General features: G+C 43.9%; 1 protein-coding gene across 6 annotated transcripts in view; it reads left to right on the forward strand.

Moving 5' to 3' along the window:
* Positions 1 to 20,385, forward strand: part of GABRA5 (gamma-aminobutyric acid type A receptor subunit alpha5) — a 92,420-nt gene that overhangs the window by 41,226 nt on the left and 30,809 nt on the right. For all 6 annotated transcript variants that reach the window (XM_048858861.2, XM_048858868.2, XM_048858839.2 and 3 more), the window contains exon 6: positions 10,919 to 11,001. In XM_048858861.2, the coding sequence (XP_048714818.1) occupies positions 10,919 to 11,001 (83 nt within the window). The remainder of the gene's footprint in view (positions 1 to 10,918; positions 11,002 to 20,385) is intronic.

Consider the following 20,385-nt stretch of genomic DNA (forward strand, 5'->3'; position numbering starts at 1 on the left):
TGGCAGAGAAGAGATCTGAAGGATGGGAGAGTTTAATGGCCTTTGGGGCGGGAGAGGGCAGCAAAGAGAAAAAGCACTGAGATGTTTGTATGAGAAGCTCATAAAAAGATCAGCTATTATTTTATTCAATGCTTACAGATTGTATTAAACACTTTCCATGTAAAGACTAAATGGACATAAACTAAACAGTCTTCAATTGCTATTATGTATAGAGAAAAGTAATGTAATAAAGGTTGCAGAATGAAGGGAGTCAGCTGAAAACGGTGCTCTCAGCCTTGACTAGGAAACTGAAATGGGGCCCCGTCAGATAAAGTATCCCACCACCACCCCAGCAGCTGGACAATGGAAGAGAGATGCCCACAAAAGCTCAAGATCATTTGTTTGGTTTTTAAGAACATTGAAGGGACCTATCACTTGTCCCTTCCTTCCTCCTTGTTTCTCACAAACTTTACTCCTGTCCTAGAGTCCCAGTAACTCTCTCCAGACCAGCAGGAGGAGAGCGGTATTCAGGATATACAAAAGCATTCCATGGTTGGGGAGATTACTTGCTTGAGGTCCCCACTACTGGGTAGCTATTGCCAAAGCATGGACATAGTTTCCTTTCCCCATCCTTTCCACACCAGGCCAACTCAAGTCAGTGTTGTGCATGGTTTAGGAAGTCTAAAGGGAGTATGTATCCATAACGTCAGCATAAACTGGGTTAAGGATTTGGCTCAGTTATGATAAAAATCTCCTTTAATCTATACTACAGGTCTGAATTGCCTACTGTGCAGAATGAAACTCACAATAATATCAGTAATCAGAATACTTTGCAACTTGTATCGCTCTTTCCATCTGAGGTTTTCAAAGCACTCTATGTAGACATACAACTATTAATACAACTATTAGAGCCTCAACACAGCTGTGAGGTAGGACCGCAGGAGTATTCTGCACAGAATAGTTAAGTGCCAGAAATGAACCAGAAGTTAGAGATTTTAACCACTAGACTATGCTCACTTCCAGTGGGAGATCAACACATAAAATGAATGCAGATAAGAAACACAATGGGTGAAATTCCCTGTGAACACAAGGCCAGGACAAAGACTATGCGCCACTTAAGCCCATAAAGCTAGACCTTGTCTTCGCACTTTTGTCACACAGCCAAGACAGAGGTGAATGCCACCCAGTGTGATTCAGGCTGAATAGCTGGGGCATCCTGAGTGATGCAGCATCAGAACTACCAGTAATGTTTACATTTCCTCTCCCCCTCCATGATCCACATTGCAGACAACTCACACAGCCAGTCAGAGGCAAGTTTCTGGACTTCATCACCTTCGCATAACTCTTTCAGCCATCTGTATAGTGACTAAGTGTTTATCCATGCCTTAAGACAGCTTTACAGTGTTAAATCACGCACCATCCCCTCTGTGCACAGATTACAGTAACTCCTCACTTAACATCGTCCTGGTTAACGTTGTTACGTTGCTGATCAATTAGGGAACATGCTCATTTAAAGTTGCGCAATGCTCCCTTATAACATTGTTTGGCAGCTGCCTGCTTTCTTCACTGCTTGCAGGAAGAGCAGCCCTTTGGAGCTAGCTGGTGGGGGCTTGGAACCAGGGTGGACCGGCAGCCCCACATCAGCTCATCTCTACCCTAAGTCCCCTGTATGGCAGCCAGCCAGCAGGCTATCAATTTGCCGGGCAATTCAGCTGTCCCTCCCGCCACTGCCCTGTGCTGCTCCTGCCCTCTGCCTTGGAGCTGCTCCCCAAGCCTCCCGCTTGCTGTGCGCGGGATGTGTGTATGCTAATTTGCAAGGTCAGCTCCCAGACTGCTGCGCTGGGCATCGCAAAATGGGGAAGAGATGGCCAGCCCTCTGTGGAGATAGAGGTGGTTAGGGACTATTTAGAAAAGCTGGACGTGCACAAGTCCATGGGGCCGGACGAGTTGCATCCGAGAGTGCTGAAGGAATTGGCGGCTGTGATTGCAGAGCCATTGGCCATTATCTTTGAAAACTCGTGGCGAACGGGGGAAGTCCCGGATGACTGGAAAAAGGCTAATGTAGTGCTAATCTTTAAAAAAGGGAAGAAGGAGGATCCTGGGAACTACAGGCCAGTCAGCCTCACCTCAGTCCCTGGAAAAATCATGGAGCAGGTCCTCAAAGAATCAATCCTGAAGCACTTGCATGAGAGGAAAGTGATCAGGAACAGCCAGCATGGATTCACCAAGGGAAGGTCATGCCTGACTAATCTAATCGCCTTTTATGATGAGATTACTGGTTCTGTGGATGAAGGGAAAGCAGTGGATGTATTGTTTCTTGACTTTAGCAAAGCTTTTGACACGGTCTCCCACAGTATTCTTGTCAGCAAGTTAAGGAAGTATGGGCTGGATGAATGCACTATAAGGTGGGTAGAAAGCTGGCTAGATTGTCGGGCTCAACGGGTAGTGATCAATGGCTCCATGTCTAGTTGGCAGCCGGTATCAAGTGGAGTGCCCCAAGGGTCGGTCCTGGGGCCGGTTTTGTTCAATATCTTCATAAATGATCTGGAGGATGGTGTGGATTGCACTCTCAGCAAATTTGCGGATGATACTAAACTGGGAGGAGTGGTAGATACGCTGGAGGGGAGGGATAGGATACAGAAGGACCTAGACAAATTGGAGGATTGGGCCAAAAGAAATCTGATGAGGTTCAATAAGGATAAGTGCAGGGTCCTGCACTTAGGACGGAAGAACCCAATGCACAGCTACAGACTAGGGACTGAATGGCTAGGCAGCAGTTCTGCGGAAAAGGACCTAGGGGTGACAGTGGACGAGAAGCTGGATATGAGTCAGCAGTGTGCCCTTGTTACCAAGAAGGCCAATGGCATTTTGGGATGTATAAGTAGGGGCATAGCGAGCAGATCGAGGGACGTGATCGTTCCCCTCTATTCGACATTGGTGAGGCCTCATCTGGAGTACTGTGTCCAGTTTTGGGCCCCACACTTCAAGAAGGATGTGGATAAATTGGAGAGAGTCCAGCGAAGGGCAACAAAAATGATTAGGGGTCTGGAACACATGACTTATGAGGAGAGGCTGAGGGAGCTGGGATTGTTTAGCCTGCAGAAGAGAAGAATGAGGGGGGATTTGATAGCTGCTTTCAACTACCTGAAAGGGGGTTCCAAAGAGGATGGCTCTAGACTGTTCTCAATGGTAGCAGATGACAGAACGAGGAGTAATGGTCTCAAGTTGCAGTGGGGGAGGTTTAGATTGGATATTAGGAAAAACTTTTTCACTAAGAGGGTGGTGAAACACTGGAATGCGTTACCTAGGGAGGTGGTAGAATCTCCTTCCTTAGAGGTTTTTAAGGTCAGGCTTGACAAAGCCCTGGCTGGGATGATTTAACTGGGATTTGGTCCTGCTTCGAGCAGGGGGTTGGACTAGATGACCTTCTGGGGTCCCTTCCAACCCTGATATTCTATGATTCTAATGTCAGGATGTCCCCCTCCCCCCACTCCTTTACCCCACCTCCACAGAGTGGCGGGCGGGGCGGGACACAACAGGGCTCAGGACGGAGGGAGCTTGCTGGCAGCAGCTGCTGTCACAATTTGCTGATCTACTTTAAAAGGCAGTGTACTTAGAGTGGGGTCAGCATACTTAAAGGAGCAATGTGCGTCTCTCTCTCTCTCACACACACACACAGTGTGTCTCTGTCTCTCCCTCTCTCTCACAAACGCACACACACACACATATACGGTGTGTGTCTCTGTCTCTCTCTGCCATGCTGACTCCCCCCCATCCATTCCTGCTGCCTTGTAGAGTGTGAGGCTACATTAACAACAATGTGTTAACCCTTGAGGACTCAGCCGAATGCTAGTTCACCATTTAGCAGTAAGGCGTTCCCTGGGAAATATCCCACCCCCTTCCACCCTCTGATTTCACCACCTCAGCTAAGCTTCACAATCATCATTGCTGTGTACAGTATTAAATTATTTGTTTAAAACGTACACTGTGTATATATGTGTGTGTGTGTGTGTGTGTATTTATAGTCTTTTGTTTGGCGAAAAAAAATGTCCCTGGAATCTAACACCCCCCCCCATTTACATTAATTCTTATGGGAAAATTGGATTTGCTTAACATTGTTTCACTTATTTTTCATTATCATATCCCTAGAGGGATTTTTCCTCCCTGTGGTTGTGAGGAAACAATTTTCCCGGCTGTCCCTTAAAAACAAAATGAAACCCAGTCCACATGCTACAGAGTCCAAACTCACAACTTTCCCAGGGTTTGGCTTCACTGGTTGGGGGGAGACGAGGAAATCAGTTCTAAGGTTAATTAAAAAAGTTTAGTTCAAACCTTTTCCCCGACTTTCCTCCTAAAGTCCCTTTCACAGACTGTTCTACCAATACCTAAAACCTGTCCCCTCAGAGAGCCTCACCCATGACTTTTTAACCTATGTGGTGTAATGAGTGAGCCAGCAAAGTCCACTTGACCTTTTCCAAGCAGGATCAATAGCTGCAAAAATGGGGTGAGATGAGTTTCAAGCAAACACCGCCAGCCTAGTTTAACAAAGAATAGCAACTGGCCTTACAGAGTGGGGAGGCAGTTTTGAAACCTTGTGCCTGATACTTTCCAGTTTGAAGGCTGCTGGCTGGTATAAGAGGTTCCTGCCACCATCTACACCACCTTGATGCAGGTGGCTGCCTTCCCATACTTGCATCTCTCATGGCTGGCAGCGGCAGATGCCATTCTGGAAGGTGTTTTTGGAAGGGCAAGGCAGCAGGCACACACTTTCCAAGGAACCTTCAATTGCTTTTCCCACTCCTTAGCAGCAGCATTAGCTCCCTGCAGAGACGGTAGCTATTTGACAGCGTTCCTCAACTTCTGGTTGTGTTCTTTCTTCTTGGGCATACCCTGTGGCTCCTCCTCTCCCTGCTCAGTCAACCAGAAATAGAAAGTTGGGAATCTCTTGTACCCTGACTGCGCCCTATGGCAAGTGATGGCTCTCTCAGGACTTCCTGAACTCCTGGGTCCCAAGCACCTGTGGGACTGCTGGGGTGGGATTCATCCCTTCTGGAGCCCACGCTGAATGTAGAATGTGAATCTATAGGTCTCAAAGATCACTAATCGCTCACTGCATCTGTGACTTGAAAATAGTTTGCTCTCAGTCCAGTGAAAATGGTACAGCTACACAAAAGAATCTGCCAAATTTTAACAAAGGACTAATGCTTAATTCTCAATGCTCCAAATGTGGATTTTTCTCTCAAGACTTTTCCTGACTTTGTGAAATCTTGCAGTTTGAATTGCCATGTATGTATTTTTGTTGCTGTAGAATATTTTTTGCTGGAATTTAATATCAATAGCAACATTATGAAAATTTTAATGAAGTACATAATACAGTTTGGCAAAACTGTCAGGTACTATTTATAGATTTATTAATAATAAATGGTTAATAAATATTACTCCCCCCCCCAGAAACTAAGATGGGTTACACCTTCTCTTTAGTTACTTAATATTTGTGCAGCACTTTGAACAGGTAAAACACTATAAAACCACTAAGGATTACAGACGGTAACACAACAGCAGCTATTGCTGAAGTTTTTTACACACACTGGGTGAAATCTTTGTTCCATTGATGTCATCCTTCCATTCTAAAGGGTTTGGGGGTTTTTCAGTTGCTTTCAGTTTTGTCAAACTTTCACTTTTTGGACAGAAATATTCCATGTCCGGTCAATGCCCAAGATTTATTCTTATTTATCAAAAGTTTGACTAAAAATAATTCAGTGGGCTTTTGAGTACAAAGGTAGTAAAACAAAACAACCCTCCACACGCTTGCTCTCATAATATTTTTTCGAACTTTATTTTTAATAATTCCTGTGCCTCAGCACAACCAGGGAGATGTTTGAGTTGGGGACAGTCCCTAGGTCAGACGTGTTTTGTTGGTCCCATTAAAATCCAATTGAATGGACTTTGTTCTAAAGGTTTAACAAAACCCTGTTCCATTCATGCACATAAAAGGCCTATTTTTCCTCTCCCTTACGTCACTGTAAACCAGGAGTCACTCCATTGTAGTGAACTGTGTAAAACTGGTGTGTGTAAAAGGATATTCAAGCCCTAACTTTTTACTAAAGATAAGAGTTCTTTAATAATGACCAACCAGTGTTCTACTAGCACTGTGCATGCATGCAATGCGTATGTGAGCTGAGTGGAATTTTTGCTTGCTGAAGGTGTGTGTCTGGAAGGAGACAGGACTTCAGATGCGTCCTGCTTCTTCCAGGTGATGTTTGAAGGTGAAGACCAAGTATAAATTTGTCGACCACATCTGGGTGTGGAACATTGGTGAATTCTGCACATTCCTGTCATCTTCTGTCTCTGCCCTATTTGCAACGCGTTTCCAGAAGCAAGTGTGTGTGTGTGTATCCCCAGCAACTTCTCTACAGAATTGACAAAGATGGCTGCCATGCTGCTTTCTGTAGAAACACATTGTTCTGAGTTACAAGTGCATTTTTTGAGCACATCTTTTTTGGACCCTCATACTTTAGTGAAGAGTTAGTATTTGAGGGCACCAGAACAATGTGGTGAAAATGTGTGATATTTCAAAGCCATTGCTCATCCATATTGCCCAGCCCTATTATGCACCAATTATATGTTGTAATTAATGGCATAAAGTACCCAGTAAATGATAAGGATTTTGTAACAGGTTATTATGACATCATCCAGTAAGCATTTTAAAATTTAAAATGTACTAGCTATGCAATGTTATGAATAACACATCTGAGAATAAATTATTGGGATATTTCAGTTTATTGTTTAGGGATAGAACTTTTATACAAATGCACAGGAGAAGGTGCACAGCACCTAACACTGCATGTGAGGGTCAGGGATGGTTACAGTCTCTGTGTACTGGGGCTTCTTCCTTCCTTGAACCCTTAGAGGTCCACAGAGCCCCCAAGGGAAGAGATGAGACAACGGTGCCTTCCACCACTCAAACATTAGGGATAGCAGACTGCACCATGCACTACCCTAAAAGACAGAGCAGTTTGTGCACTGCCTGCTAGGATAAGGAAGCTTGGTGAGGGATTGTGACCTCCTAAGGTCCCTTCCAACCCTGATATTCTATGATTATGCCTGGCCCTGGGGCCGTGCAGCTCCACATAGCCCCAATGTAAGCCTGTGCCCTAAAGGCACAATCATATCCTTCAAAATTAAATTACATATAAATGTCAACTTTTCATTTAAAGAGACTTGGAGGATTTTAATTCCAGTCAACTTCATTGAGTGACTGGTGTTTTCCTCTGAAACTGAAGGAAAGCAGACATAAAGCAGCACTGATTTGACACAGAAACCATTAGTCGGAGGAACTGGAGAAGGTCTATGCACCGGGCATTCAGGGCTCTACCCTGCAAGCTGCTGAGCGCTGTGGCCCTAATAGTGCTTTGCGGGCTCAAGGAGAGCATGCTCAGCACCTTATAGGATCCAGGCCTCAAGCGGTTATTTTAAGACCAGCACAAGAAGTCAGTTTCTAATTTGAAATTCTCTTGCAGTTTCACTAAGTGGTGCCCAAGTTCTAATACCATACATGGATCAGAGTCCAATATGTCTTTCCTTAAAAATATAGACATGTAGGGGTCTTGTCGTCTCTTTTTTTATTTTATGTAACTGTTACTTTAGAGGAGAGGTAGCATGTGCCACTGGATATGGCATTGTGCTTGAAGTGCAGGGAGCTGAGGTCCAGTCCCAGCTCTGCCCCTGATCCCTCTTGTTTGATAATGGATGACCCTGTGCCTCAATTTCCCTATCTGTAGACTTGGCAGAATTTGATTTTTTTAAATAAGTTTGACAGCGGTCAGTTTATTTTGAAGCATTTATTTTCCAATTTTTAATTGATTTAAAATTTCACAGTTGTGAGAAATTATGGGTGGAGTGTCACAAAACATGTGTGGGCAGGTGGAGGGAAGAAAATAATTAATGACTGTAGCTGTTGCTATTCAAAAAGTTAAAGTTTGATAACTGTTAAAAACACAAATTGTCAACATCATATCAAAATGTACAAAGTAAATATCCTTAAATCAACCTCTAATAAGTTCTCAAGCAGTATTTTTCTTACTATATGTAAATTTCAATGGGCATATTTGTCAGTTTGTGTGTGTACAGGGAATTAACATCTACTGATAAAAACCTAATCCTTCCAAGCCTACCTAGCTCTAAAATGGAAATAATGATACCTACCATCCTTTGAGCTCTATAGATGAAAAGTGTTCTAAATAAAAAGACAGATGGGGAACTGAAATAAGTAGATCAGGTATATTACAACATTTGGAGTAAGGTGCTGTCCTGTGAACACATCAAAGAAATTTCATTTGTGGAAGTATTTGCTTGACATAGAGAACAAAACATGTGGAAGCGTGGCCACTTTGATTGTTATCCCTCCCTGTTATTTTGAATGACTTTTAAAAAGGAAGCCAGAGAGAGAAGTACTGGACTGGAGCCTGGATACAGCTACTGCCAAGACTGATGTCCTAGCAGCCAACCTCGGCATGCATTAATTTCTCCTCTAGAATAGCTATTTGGCTAGATCCGCTCCTGCTGGTGCAGCAGATTGAAGTTGTAACCCAGAAGGATTTGCCCTTGGAGAAAGGCGGGCAGTGTTTGCATCTCTCTCCTTCTCTGAGGTAGCCACTGGGCTCGGGAGAGATCTAGTTCTAGGCTGCGTGGAAGGAGAAGCAAGACAAAGGTTAATTGAGTCAGCAAGCCTGGACTGTGCCAGACAGCTCTGGGTCCCTTTTACGTTGGGAGTGTGGCAGGCAACTTTCCCACTACAGCTCCTTCTGCCTCGTAGACTTTAGGTCACTGGGACCAATACGTTTGGGTTAAACATATGGAATTTGCCAAAACATAGGACTGACTACAGTTCACTCTCTGTAGATATTACAGTTATAATTACAGACCCAGAGAGAGAGGTTTATTAGAAACAGAGTGAATATATGGGTCTGACCAATTATCAGGAGAACACATTTTATTGCCTATGGGGATGTGGTATGCTCTGTTCCTGTGGGTGCATGATTCTCCTTGGAGATAATAATGGTTCTACATGTGATGGTTATAGAATTACAATTGCAGAACAGGTGGGGAGGAAATGCTTTTGTTGAAACTCACTCAGTACAACATCTAGCTTGAGCCAGAGCCTGCAGAGCTTTTAGGGCTTCTAGAGTCTGGCATAGAAGCTATCTGGGATCTAACTGTGAAGAGATGAAAGAGAAAGAGGAAGGGGAGTTACCAAGAGAAAAAAGTCAATTTGTTGGAGGTCTGAGTCCAAAACTTGTGAGTATGGGAAAGCTGGGGTCCTTCTTATACAGGCCCCACTCCCACAAAGTACATACATGCTTAATGTTCAAAATGTGCTTAAACATTTTGCTGGATTGGGTTGATAGCTGTAGACATACTCTCGAAGCCTGTTTCCCTTCCCCTCTATTTTATTTTCTGGGTTTTGAGGGTTTTTTTAAACTTCCTTGCCTCAGGGCAGGTGACTCGAACCTCACCTATTGCTCTTACCACATCTTAGAAGCAGCATTTCCTGTCTGTGATTGGGAAATGGTGTATCATTTCTATCAAGCTGGATATTCTCTCTTGCTTTACTGCTGTTGTTACCTTTCCATCTCTATTCTGTGTACGGCCCTACCAAATTTATGGTCCATTTTGGTCAATTTCATGGGCATAGGATTTTAAAAATCATAAATTTCATGATTTCCGCTATTTAAATCTGAAATTTCACAGTGTTGTAATTGTAGGGGTCCTGAGCCAAAAAGGAGTTGTGGGGGGGGGGTCACAAGGTCATTGTAGGGGGGGTTGTGGTACTGCTACCCTTACTTTTGCGCTGCTGCTGGAGAGCGGTGACGGCTGGCTGGGAGCCCAGCTCTGAAGGCAGCGCTGCTGCCAGCAGCAGCACAGAAGTAAGGACGGCATGGTAGGGTATTGCCACCCTGACTTCTGCGCTGCTGCCTGCAGAGCTGGGCCCGCATCAGCAGCCACCGCTCTTTGGCCACCTAGCTCTGCAGGCAGCAGCACAGAAGTAAGGGCGGCATGGTGTTGTATTGCCACCCTTACGTCTGCGCTGCTGCTGGCAGGGTGCTGCCATCAGAGCTGGGTGCCCGGCCAACAGCTGGTGCTCTCCAGCTGCCCTGATCTGAAGTCAGTGCAGGAGTAAGGGTGGCAATACCACAACGCCCCTAAAATAACCTTGTGAGCCCCTGCAACTCCCTTTTGGGTCAGGACCCCCAATTTGAGAAACTCTAGTCTCCCCTGTGAAATCTGTATGGTATAGGGTAAAAGCACACAAAAGACCAGATTTCACGGGGGGAGACCAGATTTCATGGTCTGTGACATGTTTTTCATGACCATGAATTTGGTAGGGCCCTAATTATGAGTCCCCTCTGTTTTCCATCTTCCTTTCTTCCCCTTGCACACCTGTTCCTCTTCTCCCCCACATTGCCATTCTCCTCATTCTACACTGTCTCAGTCCCCTCACAGTACCAATGCAGTGGATGGATCAGAGAGTGTTAAACTTCTTTTACCCTAACCCCCTTGACCTCTCCACCTGCAAAAAGCAGTTGCAGAAATTACATCTCTAGAACTTCCAGGCAGTGGTACATGGGCTGGTCGTGTGATTGTTTCCCCAAAAACCATTGTCAGACAGTCAGATACATGGACCACCCTGGTAATGCACTAGTGTATTGTATTGAAGGGGGCTGGCTGAACAAAAGGCCATGTGTATGACTGACAGGGGATGCTGTGAAGGCTAAAACTATAACAGGGTTAAAAAAAGAACTAGATAAATTCATGGAAGATAGGCCCATCAATGGAAGACCCCATATAGAGTATGTTCTGTCAGCACGCAGATACCACAGTGAAGGGCCTGCATAGTGCTGAGTAAAATGAAGATTTTGTTTCTTTTTTCTTCTCACAGATTGACCATTTCTGCTGAATGCCCAATGCAGCTTGAAGACTTCCCCATGGACGCACATGCTTGCCCGCTAAAATTTGGAAGCTGTAAGTTCTGGTCACAATTAAGAACTATGAATACAGTTTTGATTTGGCTTGTCATTTTCAGCCAGGACAGTTTGTGTACATCTTTCACTAGATATGACTGATCTGATCCTACCCAGTCTGCCCCCCCAAGCTCTAAATCTCCAATAGATGGCAAACTCTGTGTAGCACTGCTACTTTCTAGATCATGTATCCCTCTTGGTAACCTGTGTGTCACAAGGATGACAGGTAGTGGGGATATTTTAACAATACCTATTCAATACTAGATGCAACCAAGTAACATTTTTAATATTGAGGTTTTTACATGTATGGAAAAGTAGAACTTTCCCTAGTGTCAACTGTGCTCTTACAGGGTTTACATATGTACTATTTTGTCATGTTCTATTGACTACAAATATATAGTACAGATATCTAGAGGTTAGCAAAAGAGGAAAATCTGCCCATCTTGTCTTTGATAAATCTAGTCCTATATCTTGTTGCATTAAACTGCGTACATACACAGACACACATTATATATACATGCACGCTACTGTTTGTATATACAAACACACGCATTATCCTCTAAATTGTATGTTGAAGTGCTGATTTTTCTTGATACCCTGAATCTGTAATCCACCATAATGCTGTCCTGCCAGCAGCTTACTTTAAAAATAACCTTAGGGGATTGTATGGCTATATTTAAATACAAAGCCCTTAATTAAAGTACAGACTAGGCTACTAGAATAGACATCTTTTATTTCAGTAATCGAAATGTAGATTCCAGGTGCAACAGAAGTCTCCCAAGGCTTTTGAAGTTACCAGTCAAGGTTTTTAACAAGTCCTTGGAACAAGTTAATGCCCCCACACCACACTTCCCCCCCTTATCTTTTTTTTTAAAAACATCGTATCAATGTAGATTCTCTAATCCTACCAAGATTAATCTTGCTTTTATCTGCTGTATGTGTGCTGGTTTAATATTGGTTATACATTGTCTTCTTGTGATCATGTTGATAACAGTAAAAGCACGAAATGCAGTAATAATTACCAAACTCAGTCACTTGATTTCCCTTCCCTTGAAGAGCAAAAAAGACTCAGTTTCATCTGTTTCAGAGTAACAACCGTGTTAGTCTGTATTTTCAAAAAGAAAAGGAGTACTTGTGGCACCTTAGAGACTAACCAATTTATTTGAGCATAAGCTTTCGTGAGCTACAGCTCACTTGTAGACCCAAATGTTTCTTACAGGGTCACTATAGGTTCAAATGCATCAGTTGAGTGCAATGATGTTAACCTATGACAATATAATTTGAAGTTCTGTCACTCACTTGAATGACAAGATCCTAACTTAAAGGTTTAAGAGCAGACTATAGATTTCACTCCAAACTCATTAAATGTGATATGTGAATTCACATGAAAATATGATTTGTGTGAGAGAAGCTGATTACATGCTGCAATACAAATTTGGAAAAAATTCCACCCTCTAAATTATCCCCAATATCATGGTATCTGAGCATCCCACAATCTTTCATGTAGGAAAGTGTTGTTATCCCCATTGTACAGATGGGGAACTGAGGCATAGAATGTTAAAGTGACTTACCCAAGATAGTGGAGGAAGTTTGTGATGAAGCAGGGAATTGAACCTACACTTTTCAGCTCTTAAACTAGTACCCTAACCACTGGACCATTCTTCCTCTTCCACTGAAGGTTTCAGATGTTTGCTAATGTTCTTTGATATAGTGACAGCTATGGCTTTTAAAGTGAAACCTGGTTAGCTATTAATTCATAATGTAGAAGTATGCCATTGGGTAGATTTAAGGGCCTTACCAAATTTACAGTAAAGAATCCCTATGCGCTCGTTGCAGAGTGAGAGAAGTACCTTTGTTTACTGTAATAAGTATTTCGTTTAGCAGAGGCTCCAATTCAGCAAAGCATTTAAGCATATACTTAAAGATAAGCATGTTCTTAAGTGCTTCGCCAAAGCAGGTCCAGTATGATTCAATTTATTTCCCCTCTCCCCGGCCCCGACAGAGGTTCAAAAATGTCAAGAAACCCATAAGAAGGCAGGACAAAAAGTTATTCCAGTGATTTGAGTAAAGCCCACAAAACGTTTAGAAATAAGTTTTAAAAAATGCACTTGGAGGTTGCACTTATCTAAATGTGAAGTTATATGTCAGATGTGCCAAGCAGCGCAGAGGGGAGAGGGCTTTTGGCACATAAATAATTTTAAGCTTGCAAAGAAAACTAAAGGTGGCATTATTTATTACTTTTGTGCCAAAGCCCCTCTAACTCTTACCACTTGACACATTTAGTACATAACCCTTTAATTTGTTCTCTGCAAGTCATCTTCAGCATGTCCCACTGTGTCTAGGCATTGAACCATTTGGTGTATGACACAGCTCACTGTTTGGACACCCCTGCAATTCCTAGATGTATAGGGGCAAGTTATGGGAAGTCTTTTAGCATTCTGAATATCTTTATTGTAGATGAAACACCACCCAGGAGCTTGTGAGAACTGTATTGTGATTTAATATGCAAGTGCTTGGAGAAGGGGCAGCCAACAGATCAGGCTTTACTGGGTTAGTCTAGTTGTGTTTTCAAGAAACAAAATATTGTTACCAGTGACAATAAGACAGGCTTGTATTAAGTTATCCTCTTCAAGAATGCTTTACCCTTCCACAGGATCCACAAGAATTTCTTCCTGAGCCTGCTATAAGCAATATACACCCAGTCTGCTTTCTTCTCCATCTTTTCCCTAAAGACATTTTTTAACAGCCCTCCAGGAGAAGAACAGTTGGGAATATAATGGAAGTAAACTTTAAACATCTGAACAGCAGAGTAGGTTGAGGAGCTGGGGAAAGGAAGAGTGCTTACTAGTCAGTGGGCAGACAGAGTAGCAGGAAAGCAAAATGAAAGAGTGAGCATGTGGACAGATGAGCAGGAGAGTCGATTCTGAGAAGCAATCCGTAGGTAATCAGGGTGAGCAGGGGGTTATTGCTTTTCCGGTTGCATGTATGTACATTGTACTGTTGAAATTCTGCAAGAAAAAGTATGAAATGTGGCATGACATTGCCTTCAATATTTAAAAACCCTCTGTTACTGACAAAGAGAAATCTTGCTGTTTTATTTTCCATGTGGCTGGTTTATAGTTAGGTTTGAATCACAGAATGATAGAACCATAGGGTTAGAAGGGACCACAAGGTCCATCTAGTCTAAACCCCTCACATGCAGTATTTGTTTAGCCAAGACAGATGGCTAAAGTTAGATTCTACAAGCCACTAGGATCAGAAGCTAAAGAGGAAGGATAGTGCAGTAGTTAGTCTGTCACCTCGGGTCAAGTCCCTGCTCTGCTACAGACTTCCTGTGGGACTGTGGGCAAGTCACTTAGCCTTTCTGTGCCTGAGTCCCCATCTGCAGAACAGGGATGAATGTACTTCCCTCCCTGAGAGGTGTGTTGTGAGGACAACTATAGATTGTTAGGCTCTTAGAGGCTACAGTTATAGGGCTATATAAGTACTCTAAGTAGATGGAAGTTCGCTCTGTAGCAACAAGATATTTTGCAGGAGTAATTCAAAGTAAGGGATGGCTATAGAGTATGGGGGAAAAGGTGTATAATGTTACATAATGAACACCACAAGTGTTAGGAACCTAGTATCTTCGTGGATAAGTCCCATTTTTAGACACTGCTGCAACCCAAAAAATTCCTGCTCAGCTGCCACCAATCCCTGTTTCAGAGTAACAGCCGAGTTAGTCTGAATCCGCGAAAAGAAAAGGAGGACTTGTGGCACCTTAGAGACTAACAAATTTATTGGGGAATAGCTTTCGTGAGCTATAGCTCACGTCATCGGATGAAGTGAGCTGTAGCTCACGAAAGCTTATGCTCAAATAAATTTGTTAGTCTCTAAGGTGCCACAAGTCCTCCTTTTCTTTTTACCAATCCCGGTAGGCACCTAAACTCATTTGGCATCTAAGTTTTTGCCTCTGGGCAAGTATACTGCAGCCTCACTGTAGGTGCCCAGATAATGTGTGTACTTGTAATGTGTATACTTGTAGGGCCTGACCCAGTAGGCATTCTCAGTCTGGCTACTGGACCAAGCTCCTCAGGTGAGTTCACACAAAATGGCCTGGGAAGGAGACCCTCCTTGTAAGCTTTAGCCCAGTGGTTAGAGCATTCACCTGGGCTGTGGAAAACTCCCACTTCAATTCCCCACCTGTCTGAGGGGGAGAAGGGATTTCAACAAGGATCAGCCACCTCTCAGATGAGTGCCCTAACCAGTGGGCTGCAGAGTCACTCCCATTGCCCCATTTTATATTTAATACCAAAGTTGTTCCACTTTAATTATTTGGGCCAGTGAAAGAGTTAGAATGATTCTATAGCCTAGTGATGAGGATACTCACCTAGGAGGGGGCTGATCACTGTTCCCCTCTCAGGCAGAGAAGGGATTTGAACCAAGAATCTCTCACATCTTGAGCAAGTACCCTCTCCACTAGGTTATAAGGAAGGCCCTGCTTCTCTTCCCCACAGGTTTTATTTCAGCTCCCCCACAACTTAGACCACAGAACCACTATCTTCCCCTATTTTGCAAATGGCATGCAGAGATAGCCACCTAACCCCAAGCTGCAGAAATGTGCCTATCTCTGTGAGAGGGGCAGGGCTTAGCATATTCCCCATCTCATTGGCCTCTCTCATTGCTTGCTTAGTTTGCTATCCAACTAGCATGCCGGCTTTTGTAGATCACCTTCTAAGGCACCTATCTATCCCCATTCATTGTACAGGGAGTCAGGGTGCCTAAATCAGGCTCTCTGGACCAGGGCGTTGTTCCTGTAATTTTCTAGATACTTTTAAATTGGGTGCTGCAATGCTCAGCATCAGAGTGCTTAAGCCCCTTCGTGGATGAGGGCTCACCAACTTAGTTAACTGCAAGAGAGTCAAAAATACCAAAGTACAAGTAATAGCGTTCTGTATGTGAATACTCGTAGCCTCCTTGGGCCATATCTCCATATTAAAAGTAAGGATTTATGAACCACATGGTAGCAATCTCTCTTTTTTTTTAAAGGAGGCTGAGGATAAACCTGGGAATGCAGACTCTAGAGGCCAAGTCCTGTGCTGGTGTAAACAGACGCAGCTCCATTTAAATCAGTGGAACCACACCAGTTGATACTAGCAAGGAATTTGGCCCTATCTGTGCACTCTTATATTAAAACTGTTATATTACGGGAAAAAGCTAATCTCTTCCATGGGCGAGTTCAAAGTACGCCTTCTATTATATGCCTGGTACTGACCCCTCACTCCCTAAATTTGCCAAAGCAAAACTGATCCACACTGAAGTTTCACAGGCCTGATCTTAACCCAGAGTAAAAAAAAAAAAAAAATGTAATGTAGGTAAATCAAGCAAGGCCCCAAAACTAGAAACTGTATTTGCACCTTGTTCACTGATTGGCCTTGGTAGTACTTTGCAAGAAGAGCTCAGTTAGGGCTCCCAACACCCATATGGAGACAGGTAAATACCTAGGATAGCTGAGGCAGAGAGAAGTTAATTGACTTTCTTCAAGGTCACACAGCAAACAAGTGTCAGAATGCAGATTAGAACCCACTGCTTTGGTCAGACAGACAGATGTCTAATCCACAGACCACAGGACCCCCTGCCCAGACAACTGACTTAACTGCTACAATCTCATGGTGTTTGTTAATCATGGTGTTAATTATATCCTTTTAAATTTGGTCACAGGATTGCCCTGAAAGATGAAGTAGTTAATGTTTGTGAGTTAATGTTGGCCAGTGATTTGACAGTATGAAATGCTGCATTATGGAGTGATGGGAGTCTAGTTAATGTTGTGTGATTATCTGGTTAAACCAGTTTTCTGTTTGTGCCATCTCCATAGTTGAGCACGCAATTGCACTCCCATACCAATTAACTTCCTCCACCAAGCTACACTAGGCAACCTGAACATTTGCCTGGTGAAATTGGTCTACACACTTATGTCCAAAAACATGAGACTGTCCCTGCTCCAATAATTTTCTACACAGAGAGTGGGTGGGGAGGAAAACGGAGGCAAAGAGACTTCCTAAGGGTCACATGGTATGTTAGTAGCAGAGACAGGATTAGAAACCAGATCTCTTGCCTCCTGGGCTATACTTCCTCTGCAGACTAACTTGAAACACCAACTAGCACCCAAAATAGGAAGGCAATCCAAACTAGTGGACATTGCTGAACAGTAAGGCCTGAGTGACTTGTGCAAAATCAATGAGTGGTAGAACTAGGAAAATAACTCAGATCTCCTGCCTCCCACTCCCATGCTTTAACCTTAAAACTCTGCTTGCTCTATCCTTTAGCTTAACTGTGAGAATCTTCCCAAATGTGGAGTCACTGTCAATAAGGCATGACACTGTTACATCTGATCACATCATGCAGGATGTGCCAAGATGTTGCCATGTACTGAATCATGATTGGAAAACAGCCAGGCCACTGAAACAGAATAACAAACGTTTTATAAACTAGTGTTCTACCCTGTGGGTCTCCGAGTGGTAGATGTGGCAAAGCAGAGCAATAGAGTCCGGATTTCACTCCATTGTATCATAAGTGGCTGAACAACAACATGTTTGCAGCAGAACCCCACACAACCAGGATAAACTTAATATTTGCTGTAATTTCCTAAGAACTTATTAATACTCACTTAGGGCCAGATTCTGCCAGCCTTGCTGACATTCAGTGGTAACTTACTACATGAGTAGATCTATTGAAATCAATAACTACTCGTAAAGTAAGATACTATTCACTGTGAATAAAGACAGCAGAATCAGGCCCTGAGGAAATAAGTGCTCAGTATTTGTATTTTAGATGAGTTTTACCTATTTTATAGAAAATAAATGAAACGTGACATTTTCTGCATGTACATACTGTACTCAGCTAGCACTAACAATGCAGTTAACATAGCAGCCCAATACGGTGATTTCAAATTCACAGCTTGACTACAACACTCATGGCAGCCTTTGAGTCAGCAGCTCACTGAAATTACTGTGCATCTTGCTTTCACAGATACTAATCTACCTGGAAACTCCCAAGATATTTTACATTTTTAAAATGTCATCTCAAAATAGCCCTACTGTCCAGTCTTTTTACCAACAACGCTTATATTGGCATTAACATGACAGGTATAGCTGAACCACAGAAACTGAAGTAATAGATTCTGGTCCCTTCCCCATGAGAGACAATTGAAAAAATGGTCACCATCAAGCATGGTGTAAAATCAGTTCTCAAATTCATTCCACATCAAATCAGCCAACACTACACCCAAAAATAAAAGTTATGCTATAAATACTAACTGCAGTGAGCAAAAAAGAGGAGACACAGAAAAAAAGAGGTGAAGGGAGGAAGGTGTTAAGATGTCGCTGTTCAGGGTAGCACACATTACACAGCATCAGCATGTCTGAAGGCTTTGGGAGCGATTCTCCCCTTATACACCACTGTAGTGACATACAGGAGCCATGAATGACCTGCAGTTCCCTGGGGCAGAATTCCCCCAGCATAGGCATTATGTTGGGCTGCCATAAGCGACACTGTGCTGCCCCCTGCTGGAAGAGTTGGCCGAGGCTTAGGAGGAACCATGTCAGGTTAGCACTGAGCAGTAACAAGATTATGTGCAGCAGCCCAGCAGCAGCCCTTGGAGGGACCACACTGGCTCCAGAGCATCACATAATCAGAAGAGCACAAGCTGGCTTAAAGCCACCTTTGTACCTCTTCCATGGGTTGCACCTTCTGTGCTGTATTTCCTGGAGGCGCAGCAGAGATGCTCAGACTTCAGGTAGTTCAAGAAAGACTTCCAGGGGCCATGATATTGATCCATTTCATCTTGTGTCCTGATGACACTCACTCTTACATGGCTGCTTCTGTAAAAACTGCAAGGCTTTCCCTTCATACAGGAGGGAGTGATATTCCCTGGACCAGAGAATAATGTGATTGGCTAGCAAGAAGTTTCTTTTTCCCATTTTATTTCTCTCTTAACTGTAGTTTGATCCCGCAATACACAACTCAACAATATGGCTCAGCATGCCACTTGTTTTTCTTAGCACATTATTCCTGATGGAGTAGGTTTCACTACAGGTCAAGACCACGACTGAGACTCAGGTTAGCCCTTATATCGGGGAGCTGAGGGTGGGGAGTAAGGAGCCCCCTTCCCTTGTATGGTTCCACAAGGGCCAGACAGCATAGCAGCCCTATGCTAGAGAGGGACTACTGTCTAATTACTCCCCCATGGACTCAGTACTGCAAGAGAGGCAGAGACTAGGTGGAGTCATTATGGTTCCACATTCCCTCCCCCTCATTACCTAGAGCTAGCCAGTAGAGGTGACCAGTTGTATGGTGGTTAGTATGCTGCACCTCAGAAGGGTGTCTCCATGTCCACACTACCTTGCTGTAGACAAACTCACTAGTGACAGCCCCCTTCACAGCTGGGCATGACATAGCAGGGTCTCCTCGTCTAATGCCCCCTGCTGACAGACACTGTGACTCAGCCCTCCAGCCAGGTCACTTGGGGGATGTCTACACAGAAACTAGACACCTGTGGCTGGCCCATGCCAGCCAACTCAGGCATATGGGGCTATTTCATTGCTCTGTAGACATCTGGGGTTGGGCTTGGGCCCAGGCTCTTGGACCCTGTGAGGTGGGAGTATCCCAGAGCTCAGGCCCAGCCTGAACCCAGAAGTCTGCATAGCAATGAAACAATCCTGCAGCCCAAGCCCCGCGAGCCTGAGTCAGCTGGCATGGGCCAGCTGCTGGTTTTTCTTTGCTGTGCAGATATACCCTTATAGTTCCACCCTACCCCCCAGACCAACAGAGTCCAACAGACAACATCAAGACCTTGCATCAGGTCTCTGGCCCCTGACTCTGGGACCAGTTGTCCTTACCCCCTTTCTTCAGGGTACCACACCACTCAGGATTCACCCTTATTTCAGGGCAGAGGCTCACAGGGTTCCCCCAGAGTCCTCCAACAAATCCCAAATTAAAAATATAAGTTTAAACCACTTCTGCCATGCACAGGCTCAAACTTTCATCCCTCTGTTCTGTTCCTCACTGGAATGACTCCCTGGAGCTCTGGGTCCTACCCTTTTGTCAAGACTCATTGCCAGGGCTTGTTGCACCCCAGTAGCTTCCCAATCTTTCTCCTGCTCTTTTTGCCAGAGTTCTTTATTCAGGAGACAATCCCAGGGTAAATTCTGCCCTTTAGCTTCCTCTTCAACCCTGCCCATCTCGCTATTACCAAGAGAAGGACTGCAGACTTCTCTTCCTACACCCTCTTCTGCTTTGAGCTTCCTCTCTTTATAGAAACCACCCAGCTCCTCCGCCATCTGGAACTCATTTTTTAATTGGGCCCCATCTAAGTTTCCATATGCAACCAGGTGCCTTGGTTGAGCTC

This window comes from Caretta caretta, chromosome 1 (assembly GCF_965140235.1).
Source record: "Caretta caretta isolate rCarCar2 chromosome 1, rCarCar1.hap1, whole genome shotgun sequence".
Classification (NCBI taxonomy): Eukaryota; Metazoa; Chordata; order Testudines; family Cheloniidae; genus Caretta; species Caretta caretta.